A 24812-nucleotide genomic window follows, 5' to 3' on the forward strand; every position below is an offset into this window, starting at 1 on the left:
GACACCAGCCTGAAGCAAGTATAGGAAGAAATTCAAGTTCTTGTCGTCATATGATTTTATCTTCTACTGAATATCCTATTGTGAAGCTTTAACTTGTGTTACCACCCAGCCTGGTATTGGGCTCTTGGAAAGTCTAAGGACACAGTCAGTGTCTTGTTCAGATCTGAAATTTGCATGTACTTTAATTAGTTTATTTAATGAAAATATCTGCTTGACCTGCCCCTTAGGTACATTTAATGTTCTTGGGCTTAGTATTAAAATTACAGAAAACAATCCTTATTTGTTCTTAAATTGTTGAGAAATGTTCTCTGACACAAATAACATTGTTGGCTGCCTTTTAAATGTCTGATATGATCACCTGATCCTGTTGACTTTTTGAGCTTGAAAACTGTGTACTTATACAGGAAACGTATCGTCCTAAACTCAACATTTATCTTTGCCATGTAGTTAGATTGAGTTTTCTATTTATGGTCCCTCAACTGCTAGTATTGTTCTCAGAATAGGTCAAAGAAGTTGGAGGAGATACATTCATGAAGCTGCTTTATCAGAAATCTTTATTTCTTATTTACTGAACAAATTAGGTTTTGTTTAGTTTTATTGTTATATATCCAAGTTTCAAATCTTGAGTGATCTTTGAAGGACTTATTTTTTGTTGTTGAATGGTTTTTACTTACGCAAACTAATAAAATCTGAATTACTGAATAACTGTGAAAATTTGAAATGTGGTTTTGAGCTTGGCCACACTGAGTTCAATCATTTTGAACTGCTGTTAGCATTGTATCAGCTTTCTTAAAATACCATCAGCATAAATTTGAATTAAGGTTTTTAATTTTTTACCTGTTTGCATTTCCAGTGAAATGCAAGCTTTGGAACCAGTGTGCATAACCCTTGGAGATCAGCAGACATTATGGGCTTTGGATATCCATGGAAATCTGTGGTTCAGAACTGGTATAGTTTCAAAGAAACCACAAGGAGATGATAACCATTGGTGGCAAGTAGGCATTTTTTTTATTTTGCTTTCAGTTTAGTCTTTTACCTTGGGTTTATTATTTTCATTGTTTTCCCATGAGATTCTAAGATAAAATTCAGTGAATTGTTTGATATATTATAGCACTGTTTATTCAATATATTAAAACCACAGTGTGGCTATGGCTGAAATCCCTTTTCATCTCTGCTATAAAAAGAGGGGAAAAAAATCATCCCATGGTCATCCAGAGCAGTTTCACAGCTGTTTTCAAGAACACAAGAAATGCTCTACCAGGCCATATGGTGCACGTAGCTTGGTGTCTTAACAGCAGCCATAGGACATGCTGTTTAGGCAGAGCGTTTGACTCTGGCTGCTGAATGCAGTCTTTCTCTTGTCTTCCAGTACCCATCCTTTTCCTTAGCTAGATTAAATAAATAATAAATAACCTTGCAAAAATGCTCTTAGTACACATTTTTCCATTCAGTTGAGGTTCCTTTGAACCATGTGGGACTGCTTGCTTTAGTCAGAGATCATATGGGTAAAAACAAAGTTACTGGAAGTACTCCCTGGTATTGATTCAGAATCCCTGACTCTGTTTTCCCCAGCTTTTCATATTTTCCCCAGAGATAGGTGTGAGGGAGAAGGGAGTACAGAAACAGTTATACAGAAAACTTCTTTGTTTACATGTCTACCTAAGTTAAAAGAATTTCAGTTCAGGTGCATATATAATTTCTTCTTGCATGTGGGTGTTATGAGTAGGTTGGCTTTGAGGTCATTGGCAAACTGCTTTTCTTTTTGTGCTCTTAAGCATTTCTTTCCTTTCTAGGAGTATCCCAGAGTGTTGCCAACCTAGTTGTCCATGACAAAACTTGGGCAATCGCTTTATTTAGACCTCCTCCTGCCTTATGAATTAAAATGCCCATGAGGTGGTTGTAAAGGAGTATTACATACAAGTTTTTGTGATGTGATTTAAATTGCTACACTATGCAAATTTATCTCTTCCTTTGGGAAACTGAAAATTCACCTCTTAGTTCGCAGAGTTCAACATGTTTTTAGGGGGAGAGAAGAGTCATCCCAAAACAAAGAGCTTTCTTAAAATGCAGAGTTCAAAGTGGATTGTTTGGTAGGAGGGAGTTTTAAGCTGATGTTTAATATTGGTTCTGGTTTATTATCAGGACTCTTACTCAAAATGTACTGGTTTTATTTTTCCCTTCTTACATTTGAAGGTTTCTAAACTCTTGGTAGATTTCCTGTACGTAAAGTACACACATCTAAAAAAGCTTCTGATGAAAAATTCGGCAGTTCATCCAAAAGCTTACCTAATTATCAAGAACACTTTTTTTTCCCCCCCCCTCAGGTAAGCATCACTGATTATGTAGTGTTTGACCAGTGCAGCCTGTTCCAGACGATAATCCAGGCAACTCATACAGTGGCAACAGCAGCTCAGGCGCCTGTGGAGAAGGTGGCTGATAAACTTCGAATGGCATTTTGGTCACAGCAGCTTCAGTGTCAACCCAGCCTCCTCGGAGTTAATGGCAGTGGAGTCTGGATCTCTTCAGGCAAAAATGAATTCCATGTGGCAAAGGGAAACTTAATAGGTTGGTGTGCTTTTACAGCTAATACTTTTAAGTTAAGAAAAATTAGTAGAAGAAAGTAACTAACTACAGTTCTGTCGCCACAAAAATTGCCCATGGTGAGTCAGGGCAGCTTTAGCAAACAATTCCATGTTTAAAAATGAAGTGATTCCTTAGCATTTGGTCTTAATACTTTCCCTTTTAAAGGGAAATATTTTTAATGGAAAATTCATTGTCCGCAAGTAAACTGTACACTCTTCTCTGGTGTGAGAAGGCAATCTTAAGCCATTGTGCCTGTTATATCTAGCACAATGGAGCCTGGTTCATGATCAGTGTGACTATGCAAAACGGTAATGTTATGATTTTACAGTGATAACAGAGGAATTACTTTATTTTTCTTGCTATATTTCTCAAAATAGAATTTTGATTTAGTCATATCTTTGATCAGCTGAACACTAAGAATAGACCTAGAACATTGTCTGTTTAACCTCATGACCAAAATTGGTCTCCTGTTGAAGACCATTAATCTTCTCCTTTCTTCTTTTCTGCATTCCCAATTTTCTGTGTGTATGTACATATGTGTACAAATGTGTCAGGAGGAGGTACCCTCCTGCCCCCCAATAGTTTCTTGAAAGATTTACATAGAACATCCTCTCTAGATGATATCTAATAGTTGATTGCAATAGAATTTCTTTAAAATGTTACCATTTTAAAGAATAATAAATTTTAACAGAAAATTAAGTTTCATACTAATACCACTCTGTTCTTTCTTTCAAGGCACTTACTGGAATAATATTGTGCCTCGTGGTACTGCTTCTGCCACAAAATGGATTTTTGTGTTGGCTTCCATAGCTTCATCTAAAGAAGGTTAGTGAATCAACAATGCAGGTGTATAATATCTGATTTTTAGATAGAGTGGAATTGATGGTGTAAGTAATTAAATATGCTGAACTACTTCAGATTTTGGGTGCCTCTTCTGTATGCAGGGATCTAAAATATTTGAAGTAAGGTGGAAATACGTCTGTAAAACTACTGAAGATAAAAAAGGCATATAATTCACTCTGCCACCTTTGGTGTGGAGTGGCATCCAACAGAGAAATGGTAGTACTTTAGGAGCAGTAACTTCCTAAATTGCCACAGCATGAATTGCCAGAATTTGTAATATGAAATCTTGGAGCATGCTTTGTTGGAATGTCTATACTAACAAAGTACATCTCCTGTCAGTGCAGTTATTGCAGCAAAATTGCATGTTTTATCAGTAAAAGTACGACCATGCTAAGGAATTTAACTGCTAGTTACAATAGTTAGCAATTGCGTTATCTAAGTACACTAGCTTTACTGGCAAAAATGTGATTTAGAGCTGAAAAGGAAAGCTGTTCTTCAAAGGCAATTATCAAGGATAAAGAAGAGAAAAAGAATAAAGGGAAGTGATAGTGCTCTATTATGTATGTCTTGTCTCTATTAGTTGCTTTAAATGAGATGTTTATTCAAATGAGATCACTTACTACTTAATTGATTTGAGAAAAGGAGTATTTAGGTGCCTAAATAAGGGCTGGGGATGCATATTTGTTCTTCAGAATCTTACCCTGTGTGAACGTAGCTGAGATGCGTTAGTTTCGTCTTCATTCTTTCAGGAGCAGATGTGTAAGCTTTCTCAGAGTGGATTAGGAATTATTTTTAATAACAGAAATGCCCTTTCCATAGGAAGCTTTCTGTGGCTGTGCCAAAGCAACAAGGATCTGTTTTGTGTCAGTGATCAGAATCCTCAGTTTCGTCCTTCTACGGTGCAGCTGCCACCAGAGGCTGAAATGGTGCACTACTCTGCCTGCCAGGATGCCATCTGGGGTCTGGATAGTCTTGGGCAGATATTTATCAGAACGCTTTCATCCAGCTGTCCAACGGGGATGCATTGGACAAAACTGGATCTCTCTCAACTGGGTATGACATTTTTATTGAGTAGACTACCTCTTCACTCTCTTAGCAGACAGTCAATATTTCCGTGAGAAGTATCTTTTGATTTACTGATACGGAATATTACATTTACTGGTTTAAATAGTACCTTACAATAATGGGCCTCATAGCAGAGGACTGTAAAACATCAGGAATGACTACAGCTTTCAAAGGATATTTCATTTAGCCTTTTGATGGAGAAAGCCTGTTTACTGTTTGCAAGATACATTACATGTGTTTGTCAGTCTGAGACAACTCGGCCTGACACAGTGCTGTGCAGGGGTACCGGTAGCCTTAACTAGTCTAGTTCTTGTACTACAGTGTAACCACAGTCGTGTGGTCCTGGGCAGATCCATACACAAGGCCCTGAATTTTGTGGTTAAATGCATTCTTAATGGAGTGGCCGAAGCTTCATTAGGATCCTCTCAAGGAAAAATGATGTTCCAAGGGTTGCATCATCCATAAGTGTGATGCAGCTGATAACACTCTTACGTTCAGCTTTATACTGATGTAATGATTCAGCATAATGTTAAGAACATGCTGTTGGCTAGCTGCTCTTTTTATTTGGTTAGGCATAAGACCAAGGTTGTTGGCCATGTTTTGATAATTAAAATATCCTCCCAGTTTGGCTCTGGGGTAATCAGGCCACTTGTCAGCTTCACCAGTAATATTCCAGTTAGATTTATTTCTTTTGATAGTCTGACTGTTAGACCATTATTCATGCTAACCTGCATTCCTGTTTTGAGAGAAGATAAAAAAAATTGAGACTATACACCATTCTTGCACCATTTTAAAAATAATTCGACTGTTTTGCAATTTTTCCATTTTTAATGGCAATGCTCATGACTGGTCTGAGAATAGACAAGCAATTTTAACTTCAAGGTTAAGGAAAGCCAGACACAGCTGACAGACTTTAAGCCTCATGTGCAATTTTATTATACAATTTGTAATACTTCGTGGAAAACTTTTTAAAATGTGTCTTTTAAAATTAATTTGTTTGCCAGTTATACGCCAGGTTTTCCAGACCTGAGGAACTGGTTTCAAATCACTAATAGTACCGTACTTTAAGCACTGCATGATGCCTTTTACAACTTCACTGGCCTACAGGATAGGTTTGTCTGCACTATCCTTCTCATGTTGCTTAGTAGAGTTTAAAACTTTCTCATGATACTGTTGCTTTCCAGCAGTTTAGATAATAACTGTTTAACTGAAATAATAAATAACTTCTTGCTATTGTTTTAAAAATTACAAAGCATTCATAAAGGAAATCAGTGTAATTGGTACTAGCTGAGTGTAGTATCTGGCTTGTGAACTTGAGCAGTTCAGAAGTTCAAGCTTTACGTTCAGCTGTTCCTGTTAGCTTCGCAGCACACGGTGGTGGTGGTATTGCAGAAATCCGGGGTCAGGAAATACTTCAGATACTCCACTTTACCTGTCACTGTGTATTAATACTCAAGTCTGAAAACGTTTTAGGCATTTTTCCTCCATTTGAATGCATATGGTAGATCACTGCTGACAAGATAGTGCATATCCATGGTTATAAGAGCCTTTATTTGCTCTAATGGGACTGAAGAAATTGGAGAACTGTTTTTATTGTTCAAGTGTATGTTTAAGTTTATTCTTGACACATTAGGACTGTAATTTGAGGGGGGAGTAAAAAAACAGGCAAGTTGCTGTAAAATGCAATTCAAAATTCTATATGGAAGTAATGGGGTTGCCAGCATTAATGGTGTAATACTCGTATTATGTTGGTAGTATCTTCCTCTTGCCTTTACACTCTGTACTGGGAGTAGTATCTACTAAATTATTTTGATTAGGGTTCCACTATTGGTATCAAGGTTTCTAAACACAGCAGAATGACCTTTAGGTTTCAACAATAAACAATGCCCCTGAATCATGCTACTTTTTCTAAACAGTGGATGAATGTGGCTAGCATGACCTTCTCCTAAGATAAAAACAGTAAGTGGGAGGAAGAAACCCCAAAACATTTACATAAGAGCTGCCTTTTAAATATCAAATTGTACTGTAGACGTAAATAATACCAGCTATGCCGAGTAGGTGATATGTGATTCCATGTTTGAGTGCTCTGATGCTTGTTTGGATCATAATATTTCAACAGCTGAGACATCATGTGATAAAGCCGTTACTTTGAGTCATACTTTGTTAGAAGGAATAATTAGGTTTTAAGTAAGATTTTTACTTTGTAGCTAAATGTCAAGCCCCTGCTTGCAAAAGGTTGTTATAGTTGTTGTTATAGTTGTGCTTATCCCCAGCAGTAGAAGTTTTTGTGTATAGTTTTGTCATTTGTTTTTAATATGAAGCTGCATGATTAAAGGAAATTTTGGGGTGAGATGAATTAATTTGAATTCCTATGATTCAGAAAGCTAAATAATTTTGGTTAATGAGAAGATCTGTTTACTATTACAGATAACTAAAAGATGAAGTTGTGTAGTCCTATTGTTCCCTGTTCTTTCCCTCTGCAAGCCTAACGATGGAGTATTGCCTGCTGCAGAAATACATGCTTTAAACTTGTACTCTGTGGGATAAAATTGCACCCCTCTTTTTAAGGAATGCTGTATATGGTGCACTTTACAAGGATTTGTTGCAAGATTTCACATCACCAGAGAACTGTTACCAAGAATGGGATATCCCAAGCAGCGCTGGCATGTTCAATCAACCAGCGAGGCCTATTTTTAGTCTGTAGTTTGGAGTCTGACCAGAGCATTCCTTCTGTAGTATATCTGTACTGATTGGGTCCCTCTTTCTGTAGAACGTGTTTTCCATTACTTAGCATTGTGTTGTCCCAACGCTGAGAGAGGAAAAAAAAAAAAAATCAAATGTTACATATCAGATGGCTATTTTAAAATGAGTGTGAAAGAGTAAGAGTTCCAGCTGACAGTTAACTAGCAGTTCTTTTTAGTTTAAAATCAGGTATGCTTCTCTACTATTTTTGCAAACTTGAAATAGCAAGATTGATGGGTGCGATTGGGTATGCAAAAAAAACCCACCCCAAAATTCCAAAACATACTTATTTGGGAGCTTTGTTTTCACTGTGCTGACTTACATAGGGTTAAAGTACTGGAGCACTTTTGAGATAGGTGTAATGAATATGTACACTGTTGAGTATAAATCCATTTGAAAAGCAGCTCCTTTATTTACAGATGTGACACTGGTATGTTAACAATGAAATGTCTAATCCATACGCTCTCATATTTTTGAAGTGCTGGTAGCATTAGGAATGTTCTTTGCTGAATGTATTAGCAGATCAACACCTTTAAACTCTACAAGCATGGCCAGCTACAGAGAAAAGTTCACATTAGGTCATGTGAAAGTTTGTCTAGGCACTGATAATATTTGTCACAGAATGTTTCCCTGCTTGAATTCAGTTATTTTAATAGCATGTTTTTAGTGTACTTTAGAAATTGCAGTATCCTATGACTAAAACATTTATTTTTAGATTTAAGAGAAATACCTTCATGCACTACCTATTGGCTTTATTCACAAGTTGTATTAACTTTTAATAATTTTTGTGTGACTGTTTAAAGCTAGTTTAATACAATTAAATCTAAATAAATTCTCATTGATAGCTGAATTTGAAAGGAAAATGCTAGGTTGCTAATAGTCTGTTTGTTATTAGGTGCTGTAAAGCTGATCAGCTTGACCTGCGGAAATCAGCATGTTTGGGCCTGTGATACCAGTGGTGGCATTTATTTCCGTGTAGGAACTCAGCCTCTTAACCCAAGTTTGATGCTTCCTGCATGGATAATGATTGAGCCACCTATACAGGTAAAATGTTGATTACAGTTCTTTGTAACCTAGTGGTTTAGCTCTATGCATTTGAAAAAGAATAGTTTTAGCACTCATGGAAAACAATAGAGCCAGATTTTAAATGTGTAACTTAAAACTTTGTCCTGCATGTTTGAATTCTACAGGATTTCTCTCTCAAAACAAAACCAAAAACAAACAAAAAACTAATCCCCCAGAGTCTGTATAAAATACTCTTGAATATGCTACCTTATCACTATAAGTCATCCCAGATTAATCTAATAGTTACAAATTTTTTTTTTTTTTTCAGAAGTGGGAGTTTTTGTTTTCTATCCTTAATGAAACTTTACTCTTTTCATAACACAGCAACTTTATAGGCATGTAGTAGAATGCAGCCTTGAACCTTATACTGCATACCTGCTCAATGCCAGCCAGGGGGCTGGACTGGCAAACGGCACAAAGCAGGGGGTGTGGGGAGGCTCTGCTCAAGTGGCATGGTGCTGAAGTGCCTGCCTCCCTCTTCATCCTCACCCTTGTGAGTCTGGGATGCTTGCCAGCATGCTGTGCCTGGATTTAGGGATTTATCATCCAGTGCTTAGTAAATGTGCAGTACCATTGCACCTCTTCTCCCTTGCTCCCGCCATGGGCAAACTTTATATCCTTTCTACCTGCCAGCTGAGAGGATCATAGTGGAAAGAAGCCTTCTAAAGTATCCTGGAAGCATCTTTTCCGAATATAGAGAATGGACAAAATAGGTTTCTCCAGTGTCGTGTTTTCTTTTTTAATCTCTCCTTAAACCTCAGTGCTTGCTTTTGTTGCCGCTGTAATACTTTGTAAGTTAAACTGTGAAATGGGAGTAATTTCTGTGTCGTGGGTTGGGACTGCTGTAATGGAGCTGACCTCTGAGTACTGATTTCATTCTTTGCTCCTTGGCACGAAATCACTTGAACTGTCTGCTGATCTAGCATAGTAGCACTGGATGTGTTTGCATACTTGATTTACATTTTATAATGTTACAGAATTTCTCTTGAAGATTTTGAAATGTGTGCTACTTTTGAAAGGACATATTAAGAAATAAAAGTAAATTTGTGGCAGTGGAGTTGCAATAGTTTATTTGGTTTTTACATCATTCGCTTTTAGTTCTGCCTATCTCTCATCAGCCAATTATTAGCTCCTTCTGCGAATCTCAGGGTGTGACAGCAAAGAAGGGCAGAGAGGCGGGGAAATGAAACTGCAGATTTGCATCCCATCGGTTAGCACAGCACTGGCAAGACTTGTTCTGTGCTGGGAATGTGGTCAGTCAGACCTGAAGAAATGGCACCTTGTTTTGCAGAGCAGGCAGAGAAATAAGTACCAGTATCACTTGCAACAAGGGCGAGATTACACTGCTCATTCTTTGAGTGCTGCCAGTGGGTCTTTCTGGAGTAATCTATGAGACAAATTTTCCCTGGTAACGGAGTAGGGCAGCAGGAAGAGGAGACTGAGGATATGAGTGATGATGTCTTCTATAAGGGTAGTATTCTTAAAAAGGGGGAAAACACGTTCCAGGATGTGTTTCACTTAAACTGAGTTTGCCAAGAGACAGAGAGAATTAAACTTGTGTAGTACTTTCTTACCAAAGATTTGTCTAAGGAAAATTGTCCAAAAAGCTGTTTTTCTACACTGATACTATTTTGTCTGGACTAAGTGCATTCTCTACTCCTCCACTGAAGTAGATTAAACTACTCAATACAAGAAATTGAAATTTGCTGTGGCTCACTATTTAGCAGTGACTTCCTTATGTAGAAAGTCTTTAAGTGGACAAAGCTGAAAATAAAATTATATCGTATTAGCTTATTGAGGAAGCTGGGTGATGTTGCCTTCCAAAATGATAACCACCTGATAGCCAGAGAAGTGTCATTCTCTTTCTTGTTATCTTGCCAACACCTGACATTGCAAATGTAATGGGTCAATATGAAAGGGCAAAAGTTCAAACATTGCTTGCAGAGGAAGATGAAAACTCATGGGTTACATGCTCGTTTTGAGACGATTCCAACACATTAAAACAAGTCATTAAAGTACTGAAGGAGCAGCCATTCATGCTTTTACAAAGGCTTAATGCAAAATAAGAAAATATGTGAACTTGAAAATTATTTCCAAATGCTTAGTGTTTGGATAACAAATATAACATGATGGCTGAAAAGTGGACATTTCCGTCCACATGGACATCCGTCCATAACAATATTTGCTTTTTAGCAGCACTGTACTGTTCTCTGTCCCTTAACTGATGTTGGCACAGTTCATGCTGCATCACTTTATCTTCAGAACAACAGAAATACTGTAAGAAATATTTGTGAATGATTCAGTCTTTTTTTTTTTTTGAAGGAAATCAAAATTGCCTTTCACTTGCTTTAAGTACAGGAGCATTCTCAAATAACGTAATTTAAAACCAACTATGGATATTTCATTCCCTAGTAAATGTCAGAGCCAATATGACTTGCCATATTCCAGATCTCATGACTCATGAGCAGCTTGAGAGCAGCTACAGACTCTGCTTTTACGGTGTCACTTCTTGTTAAAGGAGTGCTGCAATTGCACATCATCCATCTTTGCACATCTTCACAAAAGTATTCAGAGACAATAGTTTTGATGAGATTTTACTCATGCTAAAATCAGTGAATATAATTTAAGTTCAGTCTTTGCAGTGCTGTATGTTTCATTTTAGTCTAGATTTTAAAAAAAAATCTTGTTTGTTACTCTTCCCTTTGTAACACCCTACTGTGGTATCTCTTGAGATGAAAAACGTTTTATGTTCTTTGCCCTCCCTCTTCTTTATTTTATCCAACGCTTCAGAAGTGGTTGATAACATCATTACAGTATCTTGAGCAGTAATAGTTTATATGTAGATGTTTTCTGTGCTTCATCCATTCTGTTCTGCAGTCTTAGAAGTCAAAATAATTATGTCGTTAAGCAGCTTTTTGGAAGCTGCTTTAAGGACATTTACAAAGCTGATCAAAATTCTTTGATGAAATTATTTTAGTCCAGGAAATAGAAAGTGGTTTTCATTCTATTGTTAATATACAGGATAAAACTATTATCTGCTGTAGCATGTCTCAATATACATTACATTTCATTTTTTAAAAATGAGTAGGAAATACAAATATTGTTTATGTAGATACTAAGAGTATGTTTCTATATGTGTGTATATTTGTGAAGATTTAATGCTTTTCAGATTCCTGGCCTAAAAGAATAATAATTTAAAATAAAATAGAAAATGAGTATAGTCAGTAAGACTAATTTGGGTGATTATGGAGTAGAAATTGATCAAAAGTTTAAAATCATCAAATTGCTTTAAAAGGTCCCCAGAAGATGAATGCTTGTTTAAAAGAATTCTTTCAAGATTTCAGCTTTGATTTTTGACACCTTCTGAAAAAGATGCAGAGACAAAATCTGATCTTGAGAAACACTCACTTCCTACAAGTACTACTTAACATAAAAACTGGCCTTAAGAACCACCTTCTCAGATTTACATTAAGGGATCTATCAGATAAGCAGAACTGTATTTAAGAGGATTAAAGGAAACAAAGATCAGGACAAGTATTTGTAATGAGTGAACAATCATCTTTTGCTTCTGAACAGTCTTACTCTAAAAATAGGTTAAAACATTTTATTAATTGTCATTTGCTTAATTGCTACTCTTTGGTGTTTTGTAACCAAATTTCATAGAGAATAGGACTGAAAAAGCAATTTTACTAAATTGAGAGGTCTGTTTAAATATCCCCATAGCTTGTACAAACTGTGGAGTAAAAAGGGTTTATTTAAAGAAATGTTTGCTGTTTGGCTATTGTATAAGGCTTTCATTGTTCCTTTGTAGTTCCTAGGATCTCAGCAGAAGAGTACCGCTTAACTTAGTCTGCCATAAAATGGTCTCTTGCAGTCTGTGCATTCCAGGATAGAGAAACCTTTGATTTAGTACTCTTCGTGTAAACAACCTAGTAATTGTCTCTATATTTTAAGCTTGGTATTATAGGTAAGAGAAGATAGTAAAAATTCTTACTGATCTAGGAGGACCTATTTTTTTCTCACACACACACGCACCAAAAAAAAAAATTAAGGCTGTTCACACTTTCACTGTCATTCAAAATTGTTAAAACTAGCAAGTGGTAGTTAAATTTCCTAAATTTCAAATGATATTTTTATCTGTAATTCTGCAAAATCAATACACACTAGATTTCATTTCTTTTCAATACCTTCCTTTTTCTTAATCTGTGTTCAGTGTAAGGAGGTTGGTTGTGCCTTACAGATGTGTGGTGACTTGTTAGAAATGGTTATCATGATCTTTGTTTCATTTCCTCTATTTAAATAAAATTCTGCTTACCTTACAGAACACTTAATGCAAATCTGGAGACTTTCTTCCTCTGCCATCTGCCTGCCTTTGCATTTTTCGGTGAGATTTCTATTATTATTAAGGCCAGTTTGGTGTTAAGTGGTACTTACAGGAGGAGGTGGTGAGCACTCCTCATGGTCAGATTTTCCCATTACATCTTTTTGGTAGGTGCCAAAATCAAAGCTGAAATGTAGGAAAGGTTTGTTTGAAATAATCTTCAAGGATTGGATATTTGGAGGGGGAGAGGTTTTTCTGTTGAAAATGCTTCGTAACTTTTACTTCGGAATCATCCGTGCTACTTTTGAAAGTACTAGCTGTGGAAAACTCTGTCCTTTCGATGCGTAATTCACATCACCGTTCTTTTCAAGTCTGATTGTTTTCACTAGCGCAGACTAGCTTGCATTACCTAGCTGTTGCACAGATATCTTTCTGAGTTGCTATGAGTGCTACTTTGGAGTACTAAGATGAGATGCAGAGTACGTATTTTATTAGACCAGTTCTGCTTACGTTGGAGAGGTAATAGAGTCATTAAACCTTCTGGTTATCTATAGCTAGTCTGTTGTTCCATGTATCTGTACTCATGTGAGGCCTCATGAAGACATCAGTAGGGAGAGGATTTTCCTGGAGGACTGCACGTTTCAAGATGATGTAGAGAAAAACTATGTTTGGCAGTAGTCAGAGCAGCTGTATTGAGACGAGTTGGAAATAAGGAGATCAAAGCTGCTGCTGCTATTTTGTTTAGCTGACTTAGAATGCCATAATGTTTAAGTTCAAATGTGTACTATTCTTCAGAGGCATGCCTTTCTTAAGAAATCATGAGTTATATAAAAGGTGCTTTACATACTGAAAAAGAGCAATTCCAGCATTTTTACTAAAGTTGCCTCACACCAATTCCATTGCTCAGTTCAGTGCTTATTATCTTCCTTTTTGTTGCTAATTAAGAAAACTGTTGTTACTATATTTCACTGTATTTTTCTGCTTTGGAGTTTTAGCCTTCTGACATTTGTTTTAAGGCATTGCTATCGCCATGTTCAGAAAAGCGGCCATGTAGCCTGTCACATTAGATAGCAATTATTATCAGTACCAGAAGCTTCAGATCACAAAAAGTGCACAAAGTGAGATACACCCAGAAAACTGAGTAGGCAATCCTTCTGTATCCTTTTGAAATATGACCTCAAGGTGGTGTATTTGTTTTTTGACAAGACTTAACTTACACTGAAAACAAAAACTGTGGGAAGGAGAACCTTCTGTTTTCATACTTTCATTTGTTCAGTACTAGAAACAGCTTCACATCTCCACTCTTCTAATGTGCCCATATTTTTAGTTAGCTAACACAGAATTATAATTTTAATTAATTTTCAGAGAGATTAAGAAATATATTTAACATTCAGTTGGGTAAATAACTACAAGTATCATTGAGTTTTGAGAGTAGTTCAAAGTTACTGTATTTAACAATGTAATGGTGTAAAAATTCATAGGTAAAAGATACGCGTCTTCATTTTTAGCAGGCATGTGCCTTGGTTTCAGTGGAACTGTTCATGTGATAGTGATAGCCTGAAGTATTTAATAAATAGGAGTCCTTGAAAATTTGGAGAGTCAGTCATAAAAAATTACTTGTGCAAGTATAAACTAAGAGTTTAGGGGATATTTTTTTTGTTGTTTCATTTTCATTAAAGCTACATCTGCATTTTCTGAATTCTGGTTAGAGCAGTTTTTATTGGGTTTTTTTGTGTGACTGAACTTCAGCTTGCTTGATTTTAAAAGGGGCGGGGGGGTGGGGCTGGATCCAGCTGACAGGTTTGTGATTGGGGGCTTAGCTTCTGTGAAGTAAATTGAGACAGCAAATGTGGGTGCTAAGCTCAGAGTGCATGGTCAGTGAAGAGAACTTCAGTGAGCCAACAAGTCCACACAGAGTAAGGAGACACCCTGGGATAACTGATGGGCACGTCAGACCCTTTGACCTTGGATTAGGAGCTTGGAGGCTCCTCCCCATGGTGTACTACTGTCTCCCTATTTTGTGATGATGTAAGCAGATGAGGTGCTGACGACCTCACTTTGCAGACCAGCCTAGGGATCAGTTGCCTTCCCAGGGAGCTGGAGAGCTGGGTTGTGGTGTCTCTCCTGCTCGACTGACCCTTCCTACAGAGCTGCTAAATTGTCTGGTCTATAGGACCCTGTCTACTGAACCCAAATCTAATGAAACCTAAAAGTTAGCAAGGCAGAGGAGGTTAGACTACATAGTCTAGCAAATGGATCATCCGTCTGGGAAGCAGTGACCTCATTTCTGATCCCTGGCCCCTGGACTACCATTGTTTTTATCCAGTAGTTTAACGCATTGCATAGCCTCATGCTAAATTATGTTGTTTCATGGGAAGTTGTTGCATGTAATGTTTACTTAACATACATTTCTGTAAAAACTTAGCTGTTCTTGTCCTAATAGTTAAATTTTTCAGAATGTTATTAAAAATACCTGTAGTGGTAGTTACAGACAGTTTATCATCTCCTACACTACAGTTTATAATCTTAGGGATAAGACAGTGTGACCAGAAGACAGTTGGGCAAACCTGAGTAGGCCTGTAGTTTGTATGGTCTTTAAAGTGATTGCATTAAATTTTAATTATTTTTTTCTAATTGCTTGTAAGGAACAGTCGTACTAAATATTTTGCAAGTATTTTATGGTTCTGTTGAGCTTTACCATGTTGAATAGTCACATGGGTTTGGTATGGCATCAAATCCTAGAAAAGGTCATATGCTATAGTCTTTCCCATATTTCTGCAAGTAAAACCCTTGGAATAAAAAAACTTAGAGTCAACAAAGGAGAGGTCAAGGAATTGACTCCTTGCCTTTGCATTTTCTTCCTGATTGTGCTAGCCATAGACTGGAGATACCCAACTAAGGCCCTTATCTGTTTATTCACTCAAGGCTGGAAGTGGGGGAAAGGGTCATATTGTTGTTCTAAGGCTTCTGGGGAAAATAGTGATCCAGTTTTTCAGTCAATGAATAATACTCTTTTTCTGACAATTCAATGGCAGCATTACTGAAGAACACGTGGCTTCCAGGAAGACTAAACATAGATTCATAATCTTTCCTGCTCTTGTATATTGCCTTGAACTTCTCTGCAGAGAAAGAAGGGGCTTTTAATTAAGCAAGCCGTTCTCCTCGAAGTCTGAATGCAAAATGTTCTGGTCAATACCGCTCTTACATTGCTTGTGCTTTCTTGCTATCTCTAATGCTTGAAGTGCTTTACAACCCTTCTTCAAATGGAGCTCAGAAAATAATAGGAAAATAGTTAGGCCTGTATTCTTTGTTATTCTAGTTAATAGGGTCTGGATGTCTGTTAGCCATGAAAATAGTCAGAATAGTCTGATACACAGATAATGCTCGACAGTATAGAAGTATTTTGATCTAACCTTCTTACCGCCTGGTCTGGACCAGTGAAGGTGTTTCTGATTTATCTTTTGAAGGTGAGGAGGACATTTGTGCCGCTTGTAGCCACCAACCTGTTATAAAATGGATTGAGCTTGGGCAGACTGAGTTCTGTTTAGTCTTCCTTATCCTGAATGTTTGTAGCAGAACAGAGATAGTGGAGGTCTGCTGATACATGGACTCAGTGCTAGAGAAGTGACGTGGAAAATGTTCTGATGCCTTTTTTGTGTGCGTGTGTTTGTCCTTTCCTGCTCAACAAGGAAGTTGAACTACTGTGCTTTGAGTTCAGCCCTGCTTGAAGCGGTTACAATAAGACAAAACTTTTGAATAGTAGGTTGGGGGGGGATGGGGATGGGATGACTGCATTAGTTTTTACTTTGAATTTTGTTTGATGCTATTATTTAAATGAAGTTCTTACCCTGAAGCTTATTTCTCTGTGGCTTGCAGAAAGGAAAGGACTTGCACAGAATTATAAAGCTAATGGACAATTTTATAACTTAAATATGTTTAGCATAGACACTATTTCTTGATATCATTTAATAATTTGTTGGTTAAGTGCTTCCTTCAAGTTTAATTCATTTTATCAGCATTGTTTTGTAATCAGACATGTGGGTGCTAGCAAACTATTTTTCATTCCTTTTATTTGTAGCAGACAATATTCACAGCTATTAGTATGTAGTTTTAAATGATGAAGAGTATGTAGTTGGCATGTGTTCGCAGTCCATGGTTGTAATGGGAAATCCTCGGTATTGAAAAAGAAAGCAACTGGTGATTTTGTAGCTGAAGTATAAGACCAGAGAGAGTCTGCATTCTGTTCTTGGCTAAAACAGTCAGTCTCCTGAGATTAATTTTTTTTTTTTGAGTTTAGAAATTTTTAACACTACGAGTGAAAGGAAAACAATGTTCCACTTCTTTATTGTCAGATAACACCGAATCCATTAATACTCCATAACAGGTTTATCTCTCACAGTGATGAGTATAGCGGGTAAACCTATGAACAGATTTCAGTGTATCAGCATCTGAGGAGGGAGACTGAGACTGGTGAGAGACTCTTTAAAATTCCAAACTCCTCAGTCAGTTACAAGTATGACATATTTCACACTCAAGGTATATAAATCTCATGAATGCTACTGAAAGTTAAACCAGCTGAGAAAAGGCTACACTGAAATAAATTATTAATTTTCATGGTTATCAGTCTCTGAAATTTATCAGCAGATTTATAAATTTGCGCAGATATCTCCTTTACTGCTATGAGAGAACTCTATTTAATCTTTAACTGCATCTATAGAGATCTGTCTCTTGTTATATACTTAAAGCATGTTTATGGTAATTAGAGCTTAGTGAAATGAGGGCTATCTGAAATGTTGTCAGTATGATTGTTCAAAAAAATGGTACATTATGTCAAGAAAACTCTAATTTTATCCACCCTACTGTGGTAGATATGAGAGCACTTTTTGTTGTAGATGGCTGCTTTCTGTGTAGAAAAAAACCAAAACAACAAAAAAAATGGAGATAAAACCAGAGGTAAAACCTCTGCAACAGGCTCTAAGAATTGCCTGTACTTGTTTCCCAATGTCGTGTCACTGTTTTGTGCTAAAAGCTGCTGTATCTAATCATATCATTAGCTGTCCTGTCAGCTGAGTCCTTTACTGTCTGTTTCACAGCAGAAAGCTACAGTAGAGTGGGGTGTTTTCTGTTAAGAGCACTGGATGCTGCCATCAGTGTGTAATGAGAGTGAGTAGGAGGATAGTTTTATTGATGCGAGTTTATCAGAAAGAGCTAAGTAGCGTGAAAAATGAAAAGAAGCAGAAAATTAAATACCCAGAGAGGTGGGAAAACTTGAGGAAACAGGAGCTCGCTTAGAGAAACAAAAAATGAGAAGAATTTTTGACCAAGCTTGTAGAGATGTTACTTTGAACTTGATAATTTATCTTTATTTCTTAGATACATTGGTGCTGCAGAATAGGGTAGAGGTAATTACTTTGATTATACTTGAACCTGCAGTGGTATCAGAAGCAATCTAGCTGAATACCATGCAACTCCTTTTATGCTACCTTTCTGGGGTGTTTTGTCTGCTTTTCTTAGCTTCCACTACCTATAAATCTGTAGTATTGCACAGGCTTAGGTACTAGGGGTAAGCACTCAGTAAGTCTTTCTGGATGGAAATACTCCCCCAGTTCTTTCTCAGGGAATTCTTTTCTAGACAAATGGCAGAGGAAGAGAGGAATGGGATCCTGACATGGAAGAGTAGAGAACAAGGGGCACAATCCCAACAGTTTAGTAATGGGTCACACCAAGCTGTTTGGCACAGTTTGTGAAGGACTGTAGTTGGAACATGAAGTGTATTGCAGAGGTGGAGCATAGACAGACTGGCAATCCGTGAGGAATATGAAGGAGATGGGGGAAGAGTGGCAGAAAGTCCTAAATCTGAGGAAGAGGTAACTGTGGTAGAAGAACATGGCAGGGAGAAGGAGATAAGTGATTTTTTAAAAATAAAAAGAAAAAAGGCAAAGTTCTTCTGTTATGTGCAATAATTCAGTCTGTACAAGCTATTAATTGTACAGCTTCCTGACTTGAAAATACGGACTACAAGAGCAGAAATATGGAGAGGGATGTGATGAAGCTGGCAGCAGCACGGTAGTGAGGCACACCACGTGACAGTGGTGTGGGGAGGGCAGCAGGGAGTAAGGAGTAGGAAGGGGTCAGAGCCAAGGTAACCATAGAAAGAAGCAAATAAAAATGGAGGGAAGAAACAGGAACAGGGCCAGGAGGAGGGTAGAGTTGTATGGGGTTTTGGGGTGTTTTGTTTCTGTTGTGGTTTGGGGGTTGGTTGATCAGTTGGTTTGGGGTGTTTTAGTTGGTTTGGTTTTTAGCAATACAGTAGTTTATTTGCAATACGGCAGAATACCAGTTTGAAAGTAGCTAGGCAGTTACATATTCTATGTAGTCAACACTCTTCAAGACAATTAGTGTCTTACTGTAAGTGTTCAAACTTCAGCCTTGTGAATTCACTGTGACCAGAGGTAAACACTTCAGCACGCCTCTACCAGCCTTAAGCTTCCAACAGAGAGCAAGTACCTAATGAGGGCACAAACATGAGGAGATAAGTCTGTCAAAGGCCTTGCAACCTAAATAGACAGGATTGATTTGGTGATGCAAGTTGAACTTGGTTATGGCTGGGTGAGACACATGTTAGCACCAGACTTTTAAAAGCAAAACCAAAGGAGGTAATTGTTACGTACATAGAAGGCCCATCTGGGACTGGGTTGTGTGCTTATATGCACATGCAGATTATGCTTCTGTATTCCTAGGTTTATAAATGCAAAGAGCTGCTTGCTCTTCTATTTATCATACTGGAAATTCAGCTTATGCCTATGAGACTAAAGCAAGAAATGCAGTGCTTCTCTGTGAGGTGATGATGTATTTCAGGGCATCTTACTGTCTTTTTCAGTGGCTTTATTAGGCTGATGTGGAAAAAACCTTTCTTCTTGTTCTTATCTGTGTTTTATTTAAAGTACATGTTTTGCAGGATATTTGCATTCACTAAACCTGTTGGCTGGTATATTTTGCTACAAAATCACCATCTTTATGATGTCCGTGAAATGTTGTGGTCAGTAACGCTGATTTTGAACAGTAGTTATGGCAAATCTCCATAGAAGCAGATAGAATAAGGACTTGCCTGGGAGCAGAATGGGAAGTGTGTTTCACTTGGGTTTGCCAACAGATAGTGTTGTGGATATCCTCCTGCGGGTGCAGCTGCTCCAGTACTGCAGTGGCCTGCAGTGAGTTCCACGGTCGCATTCCTGTATGGATGGAGCACAGGGAAGAAGGCAGATCACCATTTCATTGCAAAGAAGAGACATTCAGACTGCAAAAATGTACTGTTTGTATATGTTCAGAATTAAAGTGCAGAGTTAGTTATTTTAGGAAAATTTTAAGGAAGCCAAGAGGAAAATATTGCACTTTGTGCATTTCAGTGGAAGAGTTCCCTCTTCAACTTGCAATTGAAACTGTACCTGATTGCAATGACAGTGGTTAAACAAATACTAGTATTATTAGACTTGGGTGCTGAACATTAAATATGAATATATCAGTAACTTTGGGTGACATTCATTCATGTTCCTTTTCTATTTAGGAAGCGATTGCCTTTGGAAAATTGGTAATTTTGTACAATGACAAAGAAAATGTCAGTTATGTTTCTTCCTCTCTTTAGTATCTGGTAAATATTTTACTTCTCTTGCATACTTCTGTGAAGAGCAAGTGATACAATAGTACAAAGATACAGTAGTACAAAGTTTAAATACTCTGCTTAATTTTATAGCCAGTAGGAATCAACTTGGTCAGCATTCATTCAAGTCCAAATGATCAGATGTTGTGGGCAATTGATAGCAAATGGAATGTCCACGTACGAGTTGGAATTACAGATGAAATGCCTGTAGGCACTGACTGGGAACACGTACCAGGTAAAAATTAATGCATCAGTTCCTTGTTCTTTCTGCCATTTTCTCAGTGTTGGCTTTTTACATTTTTTTTTTTTCCTCTTGCTTTTTAAATTGGATAGCAATGCTTAAATATTTTTCTCATCAATCAAGTGTGCTTATTTATAGGAACATGGTAAAGTATTTGATAAGGGTTATCTTTTAAAGAGGACCTTGGTTTTACTTAAAAACACGGAATAGTTAACTGAAGAGAAATCTGATTTTTTTTTTTTTTTCATGAATTTCTGTTGTGTGTTACTTCAGGCTGCTGCCACTGAATTAATAAATGGTACAGTTCCCTTTCAGTTAGAACTAAAGCAGTATTCCTAAGCAACAGGAGACTACTGTGCTGTGGGAAATTTTGTATTTAAATGTGATAGGACATGGCGTTCCTACCTGGATGGGGCTAGCAAAATCCTGATGCTATTTTGCACATCTTTCTATTAATCCTGAGTGCTGGATGCATTCTAGATTAGGTAATTATGGTTTTGCCTTGCCTGTAAATAAAACTAAATTTTAGTTGTTTCTTTCAAAATAACTGTTATCGATGCTGTCTGCTTTTTAAAGATTTTTTCATGGCGTAAATGCATGGCACTTGCAGAGTACTTGCTTTCTTATGAAGAGGGGAAAAAAAAAGTCCACAATGTCTATAATGTTAAGCATTTTTAGGCAAAGTTATAACTGTTGGATTATTCTTCATGTTGTAATAAAATACAGCAGAGGCTCCAAAAGTGCATTATGAAGGTCCTCTAATTGGTCGTTGCTTGTGGCTGTGGCCACATAACAAAATGTATCCATGGTGTGATATCCTTATATCACAGACACAGTGAGTACAAAGCCTGCAATTAAAAAGCTTTTTTGTTCACCAGTGCTTCATGTGCTGCAAGTGGCCTTCTTTCTGATGTTCTGCTTATGCAGGGCAAGGAGCTCAGATTCGAATAGCATCTACTCTGTCTCCCCTGAAGTCAGTGTAAGGAAGTGTATAGTCCTAAATTGTCTTCTTGCCAATCCCTTCTTAGAAAGCCTTCTGGAAGACTAGGTGTTTCTTTGTGCCTTTTATAATGGAGAGTTCTTCTCTAGTATTAATACAAGAATCTATAAAAACTGTTACAGTCTTGCCGTCTTTTCTTAATAAACTTTTCTGCAAGTGTATTTAGTATATAGGAAAGCCTGTGATTATTCCCTCTTCATGTCTGATTATCTTTAGGTTTGCAGGCTTGTCAGCTGGCTTTAAGTACAAGGACTGTTTGGGCACGGTGTCCAAATGGAGATGTAGCTCGTCGATATGGCATTACTGACAAGAATCCAGCAGGAGACTACTGGAAGAAGATTCCTGGAAATGTCTCACGTTTAACAGGCAAGTTGGTTCTGTGTGACAGTCCAGAACATTGTGATGTCTGCTTTGACTTCTGCCTGATGGTGCTCAAGCTGACTATAACGATTTGTTGACTGTGAGAGTTTCACCAAGGGTGCTTTTATCACATTACTAAAAACCTTCTCTGGGTATAATTAGGAAAATAGATCCAAATATTATTTATTTAACGTTTATAATTGAAACCTGCTACCTTAATTAAAAGATGGATAATTTATGCTTTGCAGTGACCCCTCTAGATGAACTGTGGGCCATCAGTACTTCAGGATCCCTTCTCCAGCGCCTCACTAAGACCTTTAGCCATTCCCATGGTTTGCAGAAGAATAATGACACTTCTGTTCTGCTTTACCGTGATGATTTTGAAGATGAATGGGAAGTGATATGAAGTCTCTCAAGCTTGTGAAGCAGTGAAAAAAAAACCAGGAGGACAGAATTTCTGAATGTTGGATCTAAAAGCCACTCATATTGGACCTGTGATATTAGCACTTTCGTATTAAAGAACTGACCTGTTAAATAGCCCCCAAGCTGTGAGTTCTGATGTTTGTCCCATTATCTCTTGGGAGACTCTTTAGGTGTGGCATACTGCATTTGTTATACTGTACTACTGTAGAAGCTCCTTTGGAAATATAACTCTTAAGTTAATCTTACTAGCAGTGAAAGTGACTACACAACAGCATGCACACTAATACATGTGTACTTATTTTGAGAAGGAATTCTGTTGCATTAAATATTTCACTACGGCAGAAACATTAAGCATTTCTCAGTTTCTTCTTGTATTTGGAACTCCAAACTGATGGGAATGCTCTCTGACTATTGTACATATATTTAGAATTATTTTCCCTTGCAGCATGGAAGAAAATATGGCAAAGTATTTCTTAGTAAGGTCTCAGATCATCATGATTGCACAGCATTGGTGTTGAAATGAACTTCATTTGATCCATTTCCATATAAATATCTGCAAGGCTATACTAACCTTTCATTTCTAGAAATCTGGTTCGTAATTTGATTTCATACACGAGGGAGAAGTTTTGGATTACACCTAATATCAGGGGGACTTTTGCCCATTTCGCACAGCCATCAGGAAGCTGACAGATTTTGGCGGGGTAAGTCCCAGTTTGGAATAGGAAGAAGTGGCACGTTGGGTTTGTAGTACAAAGCAGGAATGTACAAGGCAGCTTTCATAATTCCTGTTGTGCTGTATTTGTGCCTCCAGCCAGTGCTTTAACATTTGGACTCAAATTGTTTTGAGTACCAGACTTAGATGTATTAGAAGGAAAAATGGTAATTGATAGAATTACCTATATATCCCATTAAAAATTGTGATATTGTGAGAAAATACTTAACAATATTCTGATTTTTAGCTATGTTAGCTAAATTTTGAAGTGTCTTATACTTAACAAATGTTGCAGCAGAGGTATGTGATAAACCCGGAAGTAACCTAAGTTTGCAGTTTATTTTTCTTTAAACTAAATCTTCTTTGAAAGATACCTCATCTTTTTTAAGCAATAGAACTATAGATGAGAGAACATGAGTTCGGTATGTAGGCGGAGGAGTTACTTTGTGTTTGTTCTAAGCTTATAAATTATCAGAATGTTTTAAGCAGCTGCTAATCAATACTGTAAGAGCCAGCTTCAGAAAAGGCCACGAGTTGAAGTGGGGATGTTTCTGTTTTGGGAACTTAATACATACAGAAAAGGATGTGTTTTCTTTTTAACCTCTGTTCTCTTTCAGAATAATTCATGTGTGCACTGCACTAAACTTGGAACAAACATGGTGCAAGGTGAGAATGTGAATCGGTGGAGAGAGAACCAAGTTATGTCACTTTTTTTAGTAGCACTTGTGATATTGGCTGTCAGTTCTCAGTCTGATCTTTCAGTCTTACAGGGAGGACAGATTTGTTTCCCTTTTACAGATGATATGTTTGCTTCACTGCTATCTCATCCGTATATGGAGATTAACCCAGAGGGTTTTTTTAGCCTGTCTGGCAGTGGATTGTAATGGAATCAGCTTGTGAAGTAACCCAGTCTGTTTCATGCGAGCATAGTTTGGTATCTTGAGGACCCCAAAGAAGCTGAAATTCAGCCTAAAAGTATCTTGTGGCAGCTCCTGAGTCAATCACTTTGGAGAGGAGACATGAGTCCTTCTCTGTGCCCTGCCAAGCACCAAATGCTCAAGTACAATAGCGTTCTTTAATAGTGACACTTTTGTATTACATTTTTCAAAGTCATCTTAGTAATGGCTCAAGCTTGCTAGTTGTTTATTTACTGTATAATACTGTACCTTGCTGTGGCCATTAATATTAAACTGGTGTCAAGAGCTCTTATCAGACTACTTTTTAGGGTAGTTTTAATGACATTAGGATGGGGTTTTTACTTTTATTTCTGTATTTAGGTTTTTTGTTTTGGTTGTGCTTTGAGACAAGTGCAATAAACTAGATTTTTAAGAAATAAATTACTGTGGTAAGACTCATCTGTTGTATAATTCACAAGAGACTGCTTTGTGTCTGGAAACTGTCTTGATGTGAAAGACAGACGTGCTTATGAAACCTCTCCCCTACTATTACCCCAGACAATATGGTAATGACAATGTAAGGACCTGGATATTGTAAAGTTTATTTCACGTATTTTTTTAATTGTAACAGGTGTGTCAAGCCAGCAAAATGGTTATCTTCCAAGCAAAGACAGTTAAACACTTCTCATATTTGATTGTTAAGCTTATTGCCTCCATATTAAGATGGTTTTGCTGTAATAGAAGTAAACAAGTTTCTTTCCTTACACGCTAAACAAAAATTGCACTTCCGTGTTAAATATTTTAGCTTGGTGAAGAATATGTGTGTGCAGTCACAGCTAGAAAATGTTCAAGCAGAAAACAGGTGATTGTACCACGTGCTGTAACTGCACTCTTCCTTGCATTT

The 24812-nt window shown here is 37.3% G+C and overlaps 1 protein-coding gene across 6 annotated transcripts in view; it reads left to right on the plus strand.

Annotated features, from left to right (window-relative positions):
• The window catches only part of TECPR2 (tectonin beta-propeller repeat containing 2), a 43841-nt gene extending 19492 nt beyond the window's left edge, over window positions 1-24349 (plus strand). For 2 of the 6 annotated variants that reach the window (XM_074825137.1, XM_074825139.1), the window contains exons 13-20: window positions 854-995; window positions 2325-2565; window positions 3319-3408; window positions 4246-4479; window positions 8129-8277; window positions 20370-20511; window positions 21734-21883; window positions 22126-24349. In XM_074825137.1, coding sequence (XP_074681238.1) covers window positions 854-995; window positions 2325-2565; window positions 3319-3408; window positions 4246-4479; window positions 8129-8277; window positions 20370-20511; window positions 21734-21883; window positions 22126-22283 — 1306 coding nt within the window. In that variant the 3' untranslated portion in view covers window positions 22284-24349. Of the gene's footprint in view, window positions 1-853; window positions 996-2324; window positions 2566-3318; window positions 3409-4245; window positions 4480-8128; window positions 8278-12620; window positions 12683-20183; window positions 20268-20369; window positions 20512-21733; window positions 21884-22125 lie in introns of those variants that run through there. The other 4 variants (XR_012623351.1, XR_012623352.1, XM_074825138.1 and 1 more) reach the window with 4 other exon arrangements.
• Window positions 24350-24812: the final 463 nt, after the last annotated feature.

The sequence above is a fragment of the Strix aluco genome, chromosome 4 (genome assembly GCF_031877795.1).
Source record: "Strix aluco isolate bStrAlu1 chromosome 4, bStrAlu1.hap1, whole genome shotgun sequence".
Classification (NCBI taxonomy): domain Eukaryota; kingdom Metazoa; phylum Chordata; class Aves; order Strigiformes; family Strigidae; genus Strix; species Strix aluco.